Source organism: Diplodia seriata (assembly GCF_021436955.1).
Source record: "Diplodia seriata strain FDS-637 chromosome Unknown scaffold_7, whole genome shotgun sequence".
NCBI classification, from domain to species: Eukaryota; Fungi; Ascomycota; class Dothideomycetes; order Botryosphaeriales; family Botryosphaeriaceae; genus Diplodia; species Diplodia seriata.
The window spans coordinates 1931897-1950580 of NW_027117314.1; the positions used below are offsets into that span (position 1 = coordinate 1931897).

The 18684-nt window shown below is 58.0% G+C and overlaps 6 protein-coding genes across 6 annotated transcripts; 4 read left to right on the top strand and 2 right to left on the bottom strand.

Annotated features, from left to right (window-relative positions):
* Positions 1 to 355: 355 nt before the first annotated feature.
* Positions 356 to 2143, top strand: SLS55_007322 (uncharacterized protein; the record flags this gene model as incomplete). The annotated part of the gene is made up of 3 exons (XM_066778742.1): positions 356 to 509; positions 574 to 729; positions 780 to 2143. 3 exons carry the CDS (start codon positions 356 to 358, stop codon positions 2141 to 2143), a joined length of 1674 nt encoding a protein of 557 aa, XP_066631179.1.
* A 1331-nt stretch (positions 2144 to 3474) lies between these two features.
* Positions 3475 to 8698, bottom strand: TUS1 (Rho guanine nucleotide exchange factor; the record flags this gene model as incomplete). The annotated part of the gene is made up of 4 exons (XM_066778743.1): positions 3475 to 4947; positions 5110 to 5190; positions 5240 to 7659; positions 8239 to 8698. The coding sequence occupies 4 exons, from the start codon at positions 8696 to 8698 to the stop codon at positions 3475 to 3477; spliced, it is 4434 nt and encodes a 1477-aa protein (XP_066631180.1).
* A 1339-nt stretch (positions 8699 to 10037) lies between these two features.
* On the top strand, positions 10038 to 12063 carry SLS55_007324 (uncharacterized protein; the record flags this gene model as incomplete). Its single annotated transcript, XM_066778744.1, has 3 exons — positions 10038 to 10866; positions 10914 to 11030; positions 11126 to 12063. The coding sequence occupies 3 exons, from the start codon at positions 10038 to 10040 to the stop codon at positions 12061 to 12063; spliced, it is 1884 nt and encodes a 627-aa protein (XP_066631181.1).
* Positions 12064 to 12749: 686 nt separating this feature from the next.
* SLS55_007325 (uncharacterized protein) lies at positions 12750 to 13762 on the bottom strand (the record flags this gene model as incomplete). The annotated part of the gene is made up of 3 exons (XM_066778745.1): positions 12750 to 12871; positions 12930 to 13410; positions 13541 to 13762. The coding sequence occupies 3 exons, from the start codon at positions 13760 to 13762 to the stop codon at positions 12750 to 12752; spliced, it is 825 nt and encodes a 274-aa protein (XP_066631182.1).
* Positions 13763 to 14433: 671 nt separating this feature from the next.
* SLS55_007326 (uncharacterized protein) lies at positions 14434 to 15534 on the top strand (the record flags this gene model as incomplete). The annotated part of the gene is made up of 1 exon (XM_066778746.1): positions 14434 to 15534. The coding sequence occupies one exon, from the start codon at positions 14434 to 14436 to the stop codon at positions 15532 to 15534; it is 1101 nt and encodes a 366-aa protein (XP_066631183.1).
* A 1333-nt stretch (positions 15535 to 16867) lies between these two features.
* Positions 16868 to 18658, top strand: SLS55_007327 (uncharacterized protein; the record flags this gene model as incomplete). Its single annotated transcript, XM_066778747.1, has 3 exons — positions 16868 to 16946; positions 17000 to 17447; positions 17542 to 18658. 3 exons carry the CDS (start codon positions 16868 to 16870, stop codon positions 18656 to 18658), a joined length of 1644 nt encoding a protein of 547 aa, XP_066631184.1.
* Between the last annotated feature and the right edge of the window lie 26 nt (positions 18659 to 18684).

An 18684-nucleotide genomic window follows, 5' to 3' on the forward strand; every position in this document is an offset into this window, starting at 1 on the left:
TGATCGCTATCAGAGTGCGCTGCGCCGAGAACGCGCAGCTTGTCGTCTCATGCAGGCGCTGCAGGAGCTCAGACCGGGCAGCAGGATCGGCGGCGGCGGGCGTGGGCCCTGAAGGCGCCAAGCTTTGGCCTCAGGCATGTGTTTGAACAGCGCGTCCTCCCCAGAAACGCCGCCAGCGCGACAGGAGATGAACCAAACACCACTCCGCCCTCTCGCACACACCGCCTACGACTCGCTGCATCGTGCCACCGCCATGTCCACGTAGACCCTGCGCCTTGTCTACGCCGAAGCCGAACCCCCATTGAGCACGTCGCTGCCCCTATCGCCCAAGCACAACGCGCTCTCAACGTCCACCATGGCCGCATCACACCGCATATCGTCCTACAGCAACCGCAGCAGCTCGCCTGGCCGTCCTCGCAGCCAAGATGAGAACAAGAACATCTGGTCATCCATGCTGGATGGCGTGTCCAGCGGCAAGCGGTTACCGGAGAAGAGCTTGCTGGTCCTTGGTCGGTCGAGCCCAACTGCTGCTTTAATGCATAAATTCTAACAGGAAATTTTTGGCGTCTGCAGGAGGCACGCCCGACACGCAGAAAGAATTCCTAGAATCCCTTACGATGGACGAGAACGGCCGGAGGAGGCCGCCGGACCGCGGCCGCAGACCCCCCATTGCGAACCAGTTCGCGCTCGGCTACACGTACCAAGACGTCCTCGACGCCGACCAAGACGGTGCGCCAATGCCCTTGGAGATTCCGCCGACCAGATGCTGATTGCATTAGATATCCTTGCCCGCCTGTCCCTTTACCTGCTCACCGATCCTTCGCCTTCCTTCACCCCGCTCCTCAAGCCGCTGCTCACCCCGCGCACGCTGCCGAACATGCTGATAGTCATCTTATTGGATTGGTCACAACCGTGGCTGTGGGTTCGACAACTGCGCGAGTGGATCCGCGTCCTGCGCTCCCTTATGGTTTCGTTGGACGACGACTGCAAAGACGTCATGGAGGAGAACATTGTGTCGTGGCAAGAGCGGGGGCGCAAGAACAACCTTGACGGCACTCCGGGCACCGGGGCTGATGGAGACGTGTCGATCCCCGTCGGCCCCGGTGAATGGGACGAGCCGCTCGGTATACCACTCTGCGTCGTGTGCCAGAACGCTGATAAGATCGAGGCACTAGAGAGGGAGCGCGGGTGGAAGGAGGAGGAATTCGACTTTGTGCTGCAGTACATGCGCACCATCCTGCTCAAGCACGGCGCATCTCTCATCTACACGATGCCCGCGGCGCCCGGCTCGCTACAGACGCTCGTGCACTCGAGCCTCAGCATAAAGTCCATGCTCCAGAAGAACTCGCTTAAGCACAACGTCATCGACCGCGACCGCGTTCTCGTGCCGCCGAACTGGGATTCCTGGGGGAAGATTCGTGTCTTGCGCGATGGTTTCGATGCCGAAGGCGTCAGCCAGGCTTGGGCTGTTGACATTCAGGCACCGCAACCACGACAACCGTCTCTGAACGGCGAGGCGAATGGCGAGGAAGTTATTCAGAACGGCATCAGCCATGAGCCGGAAGAGGAGTCGCCGGCTGTTTCCATCTACGAAGAGACTATTCGCGACCCGACTCGGGACTCTCTCCTTGCCCAAGGTCTACCGGTCAACACGATCAACGGCGCAAACGGCATTGAGACCGAGAGTCAGGATAACCAGGTGTTCCTGGGCAGCCAGCTTGAGGTTCTCGACAAGTTGCGAGCTGAAGACGAGAAGGTCAAGAACGCAGCCAACAAGGAGAAAAACAAGGCTGGCGCGTTCATCACCCACGGCACAGGAGATTCGTCCGTTTCCGGCACCAACAACGCGGGAAGTGGCGTTGTGGAAGAGCACATTGGGCCGGTTCAGTTCAACATGGGCGGTATTCAGGTCGATGCCGATGATATGTTGAAGCGCTTGAAGGTACGTTCAGCCAACGTTTACTCGGCTCATCCGGAACCAGGCACGCTGACGAATCCCCTTTTGCAGGACCGTGAGGCACACCGTGACGAGGAGAGCAACAGCGGCGTCACCAGCCCCGTCGACGATGGCAAAACCGAAAACGAGCGCCTGGCAAACTTCTTTGCCGGCTTGATGAAGAAGACGAGCAGCCCACGCTCTTGAACACGTCGAAAAGACCAACAAACTGCCGACACTTATCGGCATTGACATGTAATCCGGGCTTTCTTCTACCAGGGGCCTGTGCTCTCGTTCATCCTTGCTAATGATGCGTTGGGTGAAATAAGCCTGGCTCCGCTCGGTAGTATCTCTATTTCACGAGCCGAGGACGATTACAGCCAGGGTTGTGGGGATGATCAAATGGCAAAAACTACTGGCCACGGATGCGAGAGAAAAGAGGGTATCCTGAGCATCAGCTGAACGGAATGGGGTGCGGCAGAAGGGGAGGGGCAACTGGGATCGGGACTACTGGGGGGAACTGGACAAGGCGGAAACCTTTCCCGTGGTCGGGCCGGGCGGGGGGATGAGAATTAAGCGGCGAAACGGCTACGGCCGGCCGCGCTACGCAAAGATATCCAGAGAATGAATGATGAGCGATACGTCGACAAACGATCAAGGGAGAAGAAAGCGCAAGCTGGTGAAGGGTCGAGTCTCTTTTTTTTTTTCTCCCCCCACATTAAAACATGTTCACACGGAGGGGGCGATCAGTGTGCGTATGTGTGGCTTGGCTTGGCTTTATATACCCCCCCTTTTTTCTTTCCTATTTGGTAGAACATTCTTAATGCAAATGACAAAAAGCGGTGGTGGCACACCTACCTGCTTGCTTGCCTTTCACGGATGTCTCTCTCGCTGCTCCAGCATGATGGTGTTGAGTGTCTATAACTGCATACCTCTGCTACAATGACTTCTTCCCGTCTCAATATACATAACGAGTAAGCACTGACGTCAACCAAGCGCCACAGCCGCTTCACTCGCAAATCCGTCCGAACGATCAAGCGGAAACGAATCTCATTTCATCACGGAAATCTCGGGACCACGACGACCGGTCACGACGTCTCCATTCTCTCAGCGCCCCAAAAATCGGATAAAAACACATTATCGAACAGACCATTAAAAGGACATACAAGAGATAGCTCGGCTCAGAGCATTGAAAATGGTGAGGTCAATACCAAAAAGCGTACCAACAACTCAGAAGGTATGGTAGGTATCACAAATTCAGGGGGGGTGGAAAAAATTTCCGGCGCGCAAAGCATCTCCAAAGGAGGGGCGAAGAAAGAAGAAGAAGAGAAAAAAAAGCAAGAACGTGTCGCCCAGAAGAAGCACCAGATAAAGCATCACGAACAACAACAACAAAATGCCACCATTTCTACCCTCCGCTTCGACTCGTTCTTTTCCTCGTCAATTAAATCCGTTCTTTCGTGCTCTTAGGCTCCCTTTCCTTGTCCTTTCGTCGCTTTTTCGGATACTCATTCCCTTTTGTCTCGTTCTGGAGTGATCTAGTCCCTCTGTCCCTCGTTCAACAGCAACTCGACCACAATCTGGCACTTCTCGTGCCTCGGATGCTGCATTGCCAGCTTGACCGTACGGCTGTGGACCGGCCCACCGGTGCCGCCGTACGTGCTGGAGCCGCCGTTCTGCACGTGCTGGGGCGCCGCCTGCCCGTTGTTGGCGCCGGGCTGGACCCAGTGGCCGCCGAGGCCGAGGCCGTCGTCGAGGCACTTGACGTCGCGGCCGGGAATGACCTGGCGCAGGCGCCCGTTCTGCGCGTTGCGCACCTCGACGAAGTCCGGGTCAAAGAGCAGCACGTACGGCCCGTACAGCGCCGCCGCCTTGGCCTTGCCCACGAACTCCATGATGACCGACCGCGACACGTCGCCGTGCTTGTTGACGTACACGGCGCACTCCTCGTAGCAGAGCAGGAACTCTTGGTCGCTGAGCCGGAACATGCCGAGCGGATCCAGCCCCTGCAGCCGCGACGCGATGGTCGCGACGTGGCTGGCCTTCAGGTCCGGGACCGACCACGACTGCTTCTTGTCGAGCGTGAGCACTTCGAAGCCCTTGGATGTCGAGACGGCGAGGGAGGAGTGGAACAGGTTGAGGCCGTAGCACTCGGTTGGGATGTAGAACTCGTCGAAGTCGCGGAAGAATTCGGTGCGGCCGGTGCGGAGCCAGCGGCTCTTCTTTTCAGTACTCTTCTGGAAGACAGGCTCGAGGACCTTGAAGGTGGAAGAGAGACCTTCACGCTTTTTGTAAAAGACAAGGGTGCGATCCTTCATCTTGCCTGTTGCAAAGAAGCCAACATCACGCGAACCCGATAATTTCTGTGGAGCCCGGCGGGATGAGTCGCTGTTGCTGTTACCTGCAGTGCCTCCAACAGGGCAGACAAGGTCGAGGTGGTAGGCGATGAGAGACTTGTCGGAGATCAATAGCATGATGCTGAATTCCTCGAGTACGGCGATTTGCGAGACTCTCGGGATCGTGATGGCCTGTTCTACATTAGCAAATTCCTTGAAAGTATGCACTAATTCCAATCGTACCCTTGACCAGCCGCGAGGGTTTGCCGTCTCCGAGACGTACACGCCATAATCTGTTCCGACGGCCACCATAGGCTTGCCATATGGTTGCATGAAAGCTGTCGCGCAGTTGACGCGAGCTCTGCAGATAGGGCTAGGCCGGCCTGTGTTGGCGAAGATTTTCTCGACATCGTCGATGGCACGGTCAAGAGGAGTGCCCTTGATGGTGATGCTCTGGGAGCCAACGGCTCCACCCTCGTAGGCAAATGCCGAGTCGGCCATGACACGCAACCGGAACGGCTCTGCGTTCTGCGCAAACAGAGCCGCAGCGTGCTTCGTCTTCGCTTCTAAGATCTTTTCACACCAGTCCTGGCGGTTCTGTGATGAGGGTGCGAAAAGCGTATACATCTCCTTACCAAGGTGCTTGACGCGGAATGGGTACATGATCTTCTCATCCTTGGGACTTTCCAAAACAGTTGTCGTTATCATGCCTTTGTTAGCCGGCCCATTGTTAGATCCCGTGGAAGATCCCGTATTGACATGAGAGATCGTTCCTGGAGCGGGGCTTGCACTTGATCCAGCGCGAAGTCGAGAGTCTGGTCTAGCAGTTGATGTTACGGTTGCCACACCCTTGACGGAAGACTTGACTACCGGGTCGTCGTTCGTACTCTCGAGAACTAAGAGATCCATAGGGATCGGCTGCAGACAGTTGTCAGTATAGGAAGACGAAAAAGACGTGACGACCTACCAGTCGAGAGACATCATATCTCTCTTGCTTCGCGCCGCCCTCCACGTCTCGATGGTGGACTGTCTTTGCCAAGACAAGGTAGTGGTCAAAAAGTAATGCGTGGGTCTCAAGCCATGTGTATCTTGTACCGCCCATGCGCTGAAGGTCGCCCTTGAAAATGAGTTCTCGGCCTAGGTGGTTGAGGTTTAGCTCGACCCTCTGCATTCCTGGACGGAGGATGAGCTTGGACTGAAGGTCGGTAAGATCAACTTTGCGGGACATCTCCGCTACACGCGCATCGCATTCCAGGGTGACAGCCTTGATCTCCTCAATCGCGATCTGCAGGTTCCTCTTCTCCTCATTGTCCACAATGGAACGCTTTAGCACAGTGCTGAGCAAAAGGCCGTAGTGTTGTAATCTTGTGATCGGAGTCTTGAGATAGTTGTCCCAGGCAAGCTTTCTCGACGACCGGTGAGCCTGAACTTGGTCCAAGAAGCTACGGAACAGAATGTTCCGCTCTGCTTCTTGTCGAACAAGGAATGTTGCATACGGGAAAGCAGCCGCATAGTCGATGTACGCCCCTCTGGCCTTCCTGATCCATTCGCGGAAGATGTCGCTGAAGCCTGCAACCCAGGGTCCTTGCTCTTGTTGACGGTACTTCATCTGCGGGAGGAGATGCTCCTCGTTTGACTGCTTAACGGCATCGACCTTACCGAATACATCCCGGAGGAATCCCTTCAACTTCTTCGGGGGAATTACCGGGGGCTGCATTTGCATAAGACCATCACGGTAGAGTTCACGGAGAACATTGAGGCTGTCCATGAAATTGTCCTCGGTTTGAACAATTTCATGAAGGATGTTTTGCCTCTCGACTTCCTTTTTGCCAACATTTTCGGGAATGTCCTCCTTCTTGATTTTGTAGAACGATAGCCAATCCTCGCCCCTCTTTAGAGATGGCTGAGCATGAAGATCAATCTTCTTCAACGTCCTTTGACAGTGGTAGGAGTAGCAGCGCCCTGGAGTGTTGTGCTCGTGAAGCGTTGGCGCATAGCAACCAGCTTTGGAAAGTTGAAAGAGGACACCGGTAGTTGTTGCCGGTGTAAACTTCAGCCACTCCTCCACGTGCTCGAGCGTTCCAATCTTGTACATCTCTTGCACAACTTGGGTGCTCAAAGTTTCAGCATCTGCTACATTCATTGTTGGAACCTTATGAGTGAACAGATTCACCAATCCTTCTGTGATGAGATGCTCTTTCAAGTCGGATTCTCCCTCCGCCATCATTCGCAACCATGCGACGATTGAGCTAAGTGCCCAAGGCTCTGTGCACTTCGCGTAATCCTTGGGCGTTAATTTTTGTGGGTTGAAGCGTTTGCCAGTGGGGAGTGCCGGGAGATCCAGAGTCATTGTGCTAGCCGTAGGCGGGGTCAAATTTTCGCTGCTAGAATCCTTCTCGTACAGAGCTGAGGTACGTATTCCCGAGCTGCGAAGGCGTCGTTCTTCGGCGTCCGTTTTCGACCTGATGGGTGGGACGGCTTGAGGCGTGTGGCTGTGACTGACGAGAGAAGTCGATCTCGGCACGATCGCACCGCTTGGAGTAACCATTTGATCGGGACCCGCAGGATAAGACCCGCGACCTTGTTGATGACCGTACGGGCTTTGTCGTTGAGTAAAGTTGGGTTCGCCCGCGGGTGGTGGCGGGAGTGGTCGCGAGTGCGACATGCCCGGGTGGTAAAACATTTCAGGCGGCTCAGCAGCTGTCGATGTTTCAGACAGCATCAGACTAGATTCATCGCCTTCGTCGTAGCTCAGGCGACGTCTGTGGGCACCCGGCTCGGCAAACCCGCCAGTGCCGAATGTGTCAACCCTTGCATTGCTGGAAAACGGAGGGAAGGGATGAATGGGATCGTATGCGTCTGCGTCGCTCCCATCTCCGGATTTGCGTTGCGAGCCAGACGACGATAAAGTTTGGCTTTGGCTTCCAGAACGATCAATGTGGCCACTGGCAAGTTCAGCTGGGTTTCCACCGTAGGTAAAGTGCGGCTCGAAATTTCCGGCGTAAGCGCCCAAGTCGATGCCTGCCATGTCATCATCGCTGTAAACGGCGTCCGTTGCTGTCGACTCATGAGCAGGTGGTTCCGGTGCTGCGGATGATGGGGGCTGCATGGTGCTGTAGCCGCTGAAAAGCGTAGCACCACTGCTACCCCTGCGTTCCTCCTCCTCGGCCATCTGCAGAGCCGCCAAGCCCGCAGCGGCTTCCGCATCACTCTCGTCGCTGTAACTGTAGGCAGCATGCGACGGGTGATCTGGCGACAAATGGCCATTTGTTGCCGCAACTCCACCGCCAGAAAGCGATGCATAGAAGAACGGCTCGTTCTGTCCGTTTGGCGTGGGGTAATCCGGTTGGTCCACATCGATCCTCGGAGAGCTTCCAGCGTTCAGCACTGCATTTTCAATTTCGTCATAAAGATCATCAGACGTCATTTGGCCACCGTATGGACTACCATTACTATCTGATCGTCCAAAAGCGCCCTCGCTTTGCGGAGGACCGGGCAGCGGCCGAGACTGAGGATGGCGCCCAGACGTATTTGTCCTTTGCGGTGAGTGCTGAGGAAGGGGAGGGAGTGGATTCGAGTAGTATGATGGGGATTGCCGGCGTTCATCCTGGTTCACTGGGGGCGAAGGTAACGGATTGTTGTATCTCGAGTCACTGTAGACCGAGGCCATGGACGGTCGTCTCGCAATTTGTTCCTGCCAGTCGGCCGGTGGAGAGCCACTGCTATGAGGAGGGACAGGCAGAGGAGGGGGCGCGGTGGAAGGCGAGTATGCCAAGGGTCGAGGAGGCAGCGGAGCGGAGCCGGAGGAAGCGGAATACGTTGGGGACTGTACAGAAGGGCGCTGGCTGTATTGACGGCTGGGAGAGTATTGCGATTGGTAAGGAAGCTGGGGTGATGGAAATTGGGCTGTGGGCGAGGTCGGATAAGCATCGTAGCCATAGCCATATCCTCGGCCGGCCGTGGTACCACTGCGGTTGAGGTTGTTCTCCGTGTAGGCGGCGGGATTGTACGGCTGATGCGGGGCAGCAGCGTCGAAATGTGTCCGGTTGACACCGCCGTAAGATTGCGGGTTCGGGATTTGGACCGGGGCAGGAAACTGGCGGGGGTCGTAGGCCTGCTGGGTGGGCGAGGTCACGGAATGGTATTGCGAGCCAAAGTCCGAGGCAAGCGGTGTGGTGGGCATGTCCAGCGGCGGGTTGGACGAGTCCTGCATGAAGAGCTCATCGTGGTGGCGCACAGCGTAGCTGGGCCGCCGGTCCACATTCTGGCCGTAGCTGTATCCATCCTGACCACCGTTTGTGACAAAGGCAGCCTCGTCGCCGCTCTCGAAGCTGGGCCGTCGGGGCTGGTACGGGCTGTTGTTGCCGTAGGGCTGCTGCTGCGACGAGCCGGGGCGATAGTACGAGCCGTTCTGGTAGTAGGACATGGTGTCGGCGGGCGGCGGGGAAGGGTCTGCTCTGGGGCGCGGGCAGGGTCTCCGGTGAGGTCATGCACCAGGGCGGCGGCGCGTGGGCGATCAGCGCGGAGGCGGGAGGGCTTCGCAGGGCTGCGGCGTCCACATGGGCGTGGTCGCGCGTCTGTCGGAAGCGGCGATGTGCGCAGACAATGGGCGGTGTCGCAACAGGGGCCGCACGGCGGAAGAGCTTCCCGAGCTACCTGGTGCGGACGAGCTCGTCTTGGGGCGGCGCTTGGGTCGCTTGGGCGTGGGCGACGGCGGGGGCGGGCAGGCAGCAGGGGCGCGGGTCGGCGGGCTCGAGGGCGGCTGCGCAGCGCAGGCAGACAGGCGGTTTTGGGGACTTGAGGGTCCTGGTGGACAGGTGTCTGACAAGACGACGCCTGGGGAGCCCGACGGTCTGCTGCTGCGGCTGTTCGCTCGTCGCGCTGCGTCGGCCAATGAGAAGGCGCGACGATTCGAGCGAGCCCGAAGCGCGGCGGCTGGGCGCTGCTGAGGCTGAGGGCGTGACAGCCACCACGGTCGCCGAGGCGCAGCCCAACGTCTAGCTGCCCTGTGGCCCGCTCAGATCTATCGCAACCGGCCCGCACGACGCCCTCGCGGCCCGGAAGGGTCCTGTTGTTCAGCCTTGCGGCCTTCCAAGTTCGCACGCGGGGCGCGCAGCCGCCAAGAAGGCGGCCTCGAGGCGCAGACAAGCGAAAGGAAGGAACGGCACCAGGCCAACTCCCTTTTCTCCGCATCTCACGATACAGCGTCAGCGAGCCAGCAATCATCGCACTCCAACTCAGCCGGCCCCCAGCATGCAGCGGGACGGCGGCGCTTGCAAGAATGACGTGGTGTTGCGCGCTGCACCGTCAGCCTGCTCGAGCATCCGCCGTGCCGATCGCCACGTTTTGAGCGACCAGTCCTCATGGAATGCACTCCCGTCATGCACCCTGCTGCACGTGCCTGCAACCCAGGTCTGACACGCCGCCGTCGTCGTCCTCGGGTACTCTCACACCTACCCCGCACTTAACCTCTTATGTCCGTTATCTATGTTGTGCTCGGTGGATATAGCTTGGGTGCTGTTGCGCCCGTCTCCTGCTCTTGCCGGCTCCTCTGGCTCCAAATTGCTATTTCCTACTTCTATCACTCCTGCAGTTGCGGCGTCAGCTTACACCGACCCCCTTGCCCGAGCGTTAGCGCGCCGTCGCCTTTGTACCACCGCCCACGTCCTCAGTCGTTTTGGCAAGCGAGTTGATCGACGCCCAGCCTTTTCTGCAACCTTCAGTTTTAGACTGGTGCCACTGGAATTTCTCCTGGATCCGGTGCAATGGCCATTGACTCGGGAACCACCAGCGGTGTTGGCACGAATGGGGCACACGAACAACTGCAGTTCGATGATGACTATGCCGGGCAGCCGCCCCCAGAAGCTGACGAGCATGGCTACCGCATTCTGGAGCAGCCCATGGGGGCCAAGCGAAGAGTCAAAGTCATCCTGATGGGAGCCGGCGCTTCGTCCTTGAATTTCTTCAAGAAGGCCGAAGAAGAGCTCGAGAATGTTGACCTTGTTTGCTACGAAAAGAACCACGATATTGGTGGAACATGGCTTGTGAACAGATACCCAGGGTGTGCTTGCGACATCCCGTCGGTCAACTACCAGTTTACTTGGAAGATCAAGCAGTGGTCGCACTTCTACTCCTACTCGCCCGAGATTTGGCGTTACTTGAAAGACATTGAAGAGGAAAACGATTTCATCAAGAAATACATCCGGTTGAGGCACCAGGTGGAAATGGCCGAATGGGACAGTCACGCCGGGGTGTGGAGGTTCAAAATCAGGAACCTCGTAACGGGTGAAGTGTTTGACGACGCCGCCGAGTTTTTCATCAACGCTGGCGGAGTGCTGCACAAGTGGAAATGGCCTGATATCCCTGGGCTGCATGACTTCAAGGGAAAACTCATGCACAGCGCTGACTACGAGGAGGGCTATGACCTCAGTGGGAAGAAGGTTGCAGTCGTAGGTTCTGGCAGTAGTGGTGTCCAGATAGTTGCTGCTATCACACCAAAGGTCGACCACTTGTATCACTGGGTTCGAAATCCGGTATGGGTAACTGCAGCGTTCGCTCAGGGCTGGGCCGGTCCAGATGGCTCAAACTTCGCATGTGCGTCCGCCGTTATCGTTTGCCTGTTCATATTAACGTTATGGCAGACAGCGAAGAACAGCTCCGCTACCTTGAGCAAAACCCAGACAAATATCTCGAGTACCGCAAACAGATCGAGAACGAGTTGAACCAGCGTTTCAAATTCATCATCAGGGGCTCTCCAGGTATTGACTTCCTGCCAGAGGCACGAAAGGCCGCGGACCGAATTCCATGCCCCTTCGATTTACTACATCCCCAATCACTGACAGATATTTAACAGAAAGCAAAGCCGCTCGCGACTTCGCCCGTGACCAAATGTCCCGCAAGCTCTCCAGCCACCCCGAATTGGCCTCCGCCATAATCCCCCGAAACTTCAATCCCGGCTGCCGTCGCCCCACGCCCGCTCCGGGCTACCTAGAAGCCCTCTCCGCCCCAAACGCCACCATCTACACCGACCAGCTCTCGCAGATCACCCCAACCGGCTTCATCGACCACGCCGGCACGCACCACCCCGTCGACGTCATCATCTGCGCCACAGGCTTCGACACCACCTGGCTGCCGCCCTTCCCCTTCCGCGCCCACGGCCGCGACCTGCGCGACCTCTGGACGCGGCGCACCGTCGACCCGGCCACGGGTTCGGTCCGAACCGAGCCGGACGTTACGTCGTACCTCAGCATCGGCATCCCGACGTTCCCCAACACCTTCTCCTTCTGCGGGCCGTACGGGCCGCTCGGCCACGGCAGCTTCATGCCGCTGATCGAGGCGTGGACGCGCTACATGCTCGCCGCCGTCGCCAAGGCGCAGGCCGAGGGCATCAAGGCGCTCGCGCCGCGCGCCGACGCCGCCCGCCAGTTCCGCCAGCACGCCGACCTGTTCCTGCGGCGCACCGCGTGGACCCAGCCGTGCAGCAGCTGGTTCAAGCAGGGCCGCAAGGACGGCCAGGCCGCCGTGTACCCCGGCTCGCGGCTGCACTTCCTCGAGCTCATGCGCGCGCCGCGGTACGAGGATTTCGACATCGAGTACTGGAGCGAGAATCGGTTCGCGTTTCTGGGGAACGGGTTCGAGGTGAGGGAGCGGGACGGCAGGGATGTCACGTATTATTTGGGTTTGTTGGGGGAGGAGGACAGGCAGCCCGTGTATGGGGAGGAGCTGGTGGAGAGGTTGGCGGGGTGGAGGCTTGGGGATGGGGCTGTGGTGACCGGGGCTCAGATGAGCTGAAGGGGGTGGGTTGTCGTCGGCAGCTAGGCGGGACTAGCCTGTGTTGTTTGCAACCCCTTTCCTTTCGAATGCCTTCTAGATCATGTTTCATAATGCATCGGTCACCCGTGCTTTGAAGAAATTTATGGCACACAGGGCCAAGCCTGAAGTGCAAACAGCTATCCAAATCGGATACATGAATACGGAATCCTGTGTAGAACACCGGGGGTTCACTTTAGACGTTATGGGTGACAGTGGGATCCGCTGCACAGGCAATCAGGGGCCAACAAACGGTTCTTGAATAGCAAAACTAAACCACGCATGAATAACTACGCTCTTCTTTCGCGGGCACTTCAAGTATGGAAATCGAAACTCAACTACTTGCGTAAAGTACAATCTCCGTAGCGGCAAAGCGGGTAGCAGGAAATGTGAGCCCTCTTTCGTGGAAAGTCGAGGCAAATGTCGAAATGTAGATTTCATTTTGTGAATGCACGTATAGCTCTAGACGTGGCCTCAGCTACAGGCGTGAGCAGGGTGCAATATTTTTGTGGACTCAGTCCCTTTGCGACTCGCTGTGATGGGACAGGTCTGGGAAGGTCGGATTCTTTTGCGACTGACTGCGAGGCTGAAACTGATGAAAATGACACTATCACTGCTGTCACCAAACATGTCACTTTGAAATGCCAGTTTCGTCGTTGGCCATCTACTCAGTGTGCGATCCATCCGCCATCCACGGTGATGATTTTGTTGGTCACGTAGCCGGTCTTGACCATCCACAACACCGTCTCCGCGATCTCCTCTGGGCGGCCGAGGCGTCCAACAGGGAGTTCTGTTTTGGTCAGCGGGTCCTTCTCGTCGAACTTTCCCGGAGATTGAATGATACTCACTCTTTGCTAGTTCTTCATTGGATCCAGGAAGCATGGCGGTATCTTGGATAAGAGCGGGGGCGACACCATTGACTGTGATGCCCTTCGCAGCATAAGCGCCAGCGAGCCAGTGGACCAACCCATGCAGCGCCGACTTTGAGGATCTGTATGGACGGAGGTTCAGCCTTGCATTCTCATTGGATGTTGGAAGAAGGAAGTCCGGTGCGTACGCGTAGTGTGGTCCGACTACCCCTCCATTGAGGCCGGCAACGCTAGAGCAGAAGATGACACGTCCCCAGCCAGCTTTCTCCATATCGGGAAGACAGAGCTGTGTAAGGAGGAAGGCAGAGCCGCAATTGGAGCGCCAGGTCAGTTCAAAGTCCTCGATGGAGATGTCAGACGCAGAACGGAGGCCGTGCTTGGACAGTGTGCTTCCGGCATTGTTGAAGAGGATCGTCGGAGCTCCGAGAGATGAGTATACGGAAGAATGAAGCTTCCGGACCTATAAGGTATCTCAGCACTCCTGAAGGGCGCATTCAAAGTAGGTAAATAATGCTAGCAGTTTGACTTGAGTTTGTCTTGAAATATGTTGAATAAAAGCTATAGCAGACAAATAAAGATGATGCACATACTTCATCATAACTGCTCAGGTCAGCTTGAAATGCTTGAGCTTTCACGCCCTTGGCTTTCAGCTGATCAACGAGAGCGTTGGCAGCATCAGAGTTGCTGTAATAGTGGGCGGCAATGGAGCAGCCCAGTTCAGCCAGAGCCAGACATGTTGCTTTACCAATGCCACCGCTGGCGCCGGTGACAAGAGCAAGATGAGAGCCGAGATCAGTGGTAAGGACCGACATGTCTGTTGAGTGGTGTGGGAGAAGCTTGAGGTGCGTCGGGTGTCGCGAGCTGGCTACGTCATCCCAGCCGGAGAAGATCGGTCAAACCCGGCCACCACTTTTCCATTTGCCGAACCGCGGTGCCCCGCCGCTCTTCCCCACAACGCTCGGCCTCCAGGCAACGAGATGGGACGACACTCACGAAGCTGACACGGATAGCAGCCGCTGCTGTCGGCGACTCTTGCGGCCTTGATACCTGTCGTGGAACTGTTGGCATCTCAGCCCGTCTTGGTTTTGTCCTCAAAGGTGAGCAACCGAAGGATCCAAGAGCGACGCGAAGCTGTGTCTGGCAACCCGTAAGCTGCATTCTGCTTACCACACCGCTCGCCATGACTCCGTAGCGCCACTCGGGGCCTGTCCGTCCCATCTTTCGGCGTCGGTCCGCCTCCGAGGAAGTGGTCCTTCTCAGAGCGCGATTTCATCCTTTTTTCCCAATATTCTCCTTGACTGCTCACATTTCTTGACAATTCTCCCTCCTACTTGCCTGCGCTTCTTGCCCATAAACGACATTTGACTCAGTAGCGGCAGCTTCCCTGATATCTCGGCAGCACCTCAGGTCGTACTCAACACCATTCAGTCGGAAGACAGCAAGGACCCAGAAGCAGCAACTCTCGCATCGCCCAATCACGACCATGTCTGCCGCCAACGCAGCCATTGGCACCGCCGAGGATGCCAAACCCACGCCTATCCGTGTCCGCGCCCAAGACGCCGAGAAGTTCGTCCAAGACGTGCTTGTCGGAAATGGCGTGCCGCCCGAAAACGCCGCAATTGTTGCCAAGTGCCTAGTCGCGGCCGATCTTCGCGGTGTCGACACACACGGTATCAACCGCATCCCCTCCTACATGGAGCGCATCCGGCAAGGTGTCCTCGACGCGAAGGCATCGCCGACGCTGGAGCAGGTCACCCCGGTCGTCGCGCAGGTCGACGGTCAGAACGGCTTCGGGTTCGTGGCGGCGCGGCTCGGCATGGACGCCGCGATCCGGATGGCCAAGGAGTTCGGAATCGGCATGGTGAGCGTCAAGCGCTCGAATCACTTTGGGATGTCGGCATGGGTGGTGCAGCAGGCGCTGGACGCCGGTCTGATGTCCCTCGTCTTCACCAACTCGTCGCCGGCGCTGCCGGTCTGGGGCGGGCGCGAGAAGCTCATGGGCGTGTCCCCCTTGGCGTGCGGCGCGCCGGCTGGGCAGTCGAAGCCTTTTATTCTCGACATGGCGCCGTCGGTTGCGGCGCGAGGCAAGATTTACAAGGCGCTGCGGCGCGGGGAGACCATTCCTCGCGACTGGGCGCTGGATGCTGAGGGGCGGCCGACGGAAGACGCGGCCTCGGCGTTGCAGGGAGTGATGTTGCCAATGGGCGGACCGAAGGGCTCGGCGTTAGCGATAATGATGGACGTTTTCAGTGGAGTGCTGTCGGGAAGCGCGTTTGCGGGTCACGTCACGAACCCATACGACCCGTCCAGACCTGCCGACGTGGGACACTTCCTCGTCGCCATCAAACCGGATCTTTTCATGAGCCTGGAGGACTTCAAGGAGCGCATGGACTACTTGTACCAGCGCGTAGTCGGGTCGGAAAAAATGGCAGGCGTCGAGCGCGTATTCTTTCCCGGCGAGATCGAGCAGCTGACGCAGGACGAGCGTGAGCGAGACGGTATTCCGTATGTGGAAGCGGAGGTCACCGCGCTCAACAAAGAGGCACAGCTGGTTGGCGCGGACGGAGTCAGACCCATGGCCTGAGCGACGCCACCGACACGCCTCGGTCTCCAAATAAGGCACCCACATCGGCACTGGGGCAATTTATCCGGGGGCGTCGGCTTTTGATCTGCTGGCGTGCGTTTCCCGTTCCGCGCCGCAGTAAATGTTCAGTGCGAAATTCTACAGCTCTCAACCCGCAGCGTCACGATGCAGGAACTCGGGGTTTTTGTGTGTCAAACGACAAGAAACCCGTGCAGACGGGGCCAGGACAAGCTTCCCCGCGTGGGGCGAGGGCCAAGTTTTCTCCACGCGTCGAAAGCTGGAGCTTCTCTTGTTTCGGAAACTAATCCGCCGCTCTCTCCAGAAACCGAGACCCGCAAGCCCGGCTTGTGTGCGAAACGGCCGCTCGAACGATCTCGCAGCAATCATCTGCCGACATGCTTAGCGCGCCAAGCCGTCGGCCAAGCCCGCCGCCGGCCAGTAGCAGCCGCTGCGTTTCTCGCTTTTCCAGGGTGCTCAGCGCAAGTCCGGTTGCGAGGTGGGTCTGTCCGAGTTTCGAGCATGGAACGGCACATGGTTGCGGTGAGACGGCAAACACCTACGGGACAGATTCTCTTCAGCTCTGCTTCTACGGAATGCGTTTCAACCCTCAGTGCGAGCTGCCGACGTTGTGCCCAAGACTTTTCCGCCGCCTTTGAAGCGCAGCGGTCGGCTGGTGTGGCAATTAGCCGACCGATCAAGCCTTCGAAGCCTCCGCCAGTTACACCAGCCAGTCTGCGCCCCGGAAGTAAGCCGTGCCCAGCGTTGCAGCCACCCAACGGAACGGATTGCTCTAAGCGGCCAAGCCTGCCAAGACTGCGGGGGTTATTGCGGAGGGCGCTCGTCGCCATGCAACCACAGACGGCTGGCGCCGTCCTATCACAGCCCGCCCTGGCCAATCCTTCGCCCACGGCACCCCAGCGCTCGAGCCCGCGATGCGTCTTCCGGCCTGCCTGACTCCGCCCTGACGTCCGTTGCAATGTGCTTTTCCGGCAATGTCACCTCATCCGGCCTGGCTACCCACGCGAAAATGACTCGGACCGCGAAGGGAAACGCGAGTCTGGAGTCCCCACAGAGATCCCTGAGCTAGACTGGGTTGTAGCCTCGTGGTGGGGGGCACCGTGGCACAGTGGCGGGGAATGTTGCGCGCGTGAGCCAAGGTTCCTCCGCTCAGCGGAAAGCGCAGCTGCCGTGTAATATATAAATTCATGTTTCCCGCCTTCTGCTTGAGCCTCTTCAGCTGCAGTCGTTCAAGTTGTGTTCGGCGGTTCGCTCTCCTGGATTTTCCCCCTCCCTCCTCCCCTTTCAATTCCCGCCGCTCCATCGTACCGCCGCCATGCCGGGCATCTACAAGGAAGCGCTGAAGGACACGCCCAAGGAGGTGACCAACTGGCGCCTTTTCTATGGCGTGTTTGGTGAGTTATTGTTCTAGCCGACGCGAGGCGCGTTTCGACTGACGATGTTCCAGTGTTCGGTCTCATGGGCGCGGCCCGTGGTCTCGACGAGGGTCTCACCGGTACCACGGCTGAACAGCACTCCTTCATCAACAAATTCGGGCTCGAGGACCCTTCCCTGAACGAGTCGGAGCAAGCAAATCTTCTCTCGAACATCACCTCCATGGTTCAGATGGGCTCCATCCTCGGCGCTATCATTGCTTTCTGGATAACGGACAAAATCGGACGCCTGTGGGCAACACGTGAGCTCTGCCTTGTTTGGGTCGTTGGCATCTCCATCTATCTTGCAGCTTCGGCCAATGGTAGCATCGGAATGGTCTATGCTGGTCGCTTCATTGCCGGTGTCGGCATTGGCCAGACCACTGTCGTGGCTCCCACGTATCTTGCAGAGATTGCTCCGAGGGCGCTTCGCGGACTTTGCGTCTGCATGTTCGCTGGTAGCGTCTATCTCGGAATTATGCTGTAAGTTGACTCTGCTTATCTCCGACCTTCCTCATGGACATGCATATGCGCTATCTGGGATCCGAAAACATCCGCTGACGCAATCCTACTGCAGGGGCTACTTCGCTTCTTGGGGCTCCTCTATCCACATCTCGGATGATAGCCAGAACCAATGGGTTGTTCCCAACAGCCTGCACCTCATGTTCGCCGGCATCATCTTCTGCCTTAGCTTCGGTTCCATTGAGTCTCCCCGCTGGCTTATCAAAGTCGGTAAGCACGAGGAGGCTGCTGCAAACCTTGCGCGCCTGCGCCAGCTTCCGGCGTCGCACCCGTTCGTGCAGACGGAGATTATCGACATCAATGACCAGCTCAACCGCGAGCAAGAGGCCACCCACGGCGCTTCCCGTTGGGGTGTTGTCAAGGAGCTCGTCTCCACCCCGGCCAACCGGTACCGCCTCATGCTGTCTCTCTTCTCGCAGCTGCTGGGGCAGTGGAGCGGAGCCAATTCCATCACCATCTACGCGCCCGAGTACTTCAAGATGATGGGCACGACCGGCCAGTCGGAGAAGCTCTTCGCGACGGCCATCTTCGGCGTGGTCAAGTTCGTCTCGGCGCTGCTCTGCGCCTTCTTCCTCATCGACTTCATCGGGCGCAAGCGGTCGCTCGGGTCGGGCATCGCGCTGCAGTTCGTGTCGATGCTGTACATGGCCATCTTCCTGGCCATCGACAAGGGCGTGGCGGACGAGGGGGCGCCGCAGAGCCCGTCGCAGAAGCACGCGGCCATGGGGGCCATCGTGATGATCTACTTCAGCGGCTTCGGGTGGGCGCTCGGGTGGAACAGCGTGCAGTACCTGATCAACAGCGAGATCTACCCGCTGCGGCTGCGGGCCATCGGCGGCTCCATCGCCATGACGATCCACTTCGTCAACCAGTGGGGCAACAGCAAGGCGGTGCCCAACATGTTCATCGCGCTCGGCAACTCGGGCACCATGTTCTTCTTCTCGGCCATCACTTTGATTGGCTTCGTGTGGGTCTGGTTCTTCCTGCCCGAGACGAGCGGCAAGTCGCTCGAGAGCATGGACCGCATGTTCGAGCTGCCCTGGTACCTCATCGGCCGCAAGGGCAAGCAGATCAGCGACGCCGACCCGAGTACCCTGGCCGAGGCGTACAACTCGGAGAAGCCGGGCGAGGAGAAGCGCATCGAAAACGTGCACGAGCAGGAACGGGTTTGAGCGGGTTTTCCTTACCGCGAGGGAGA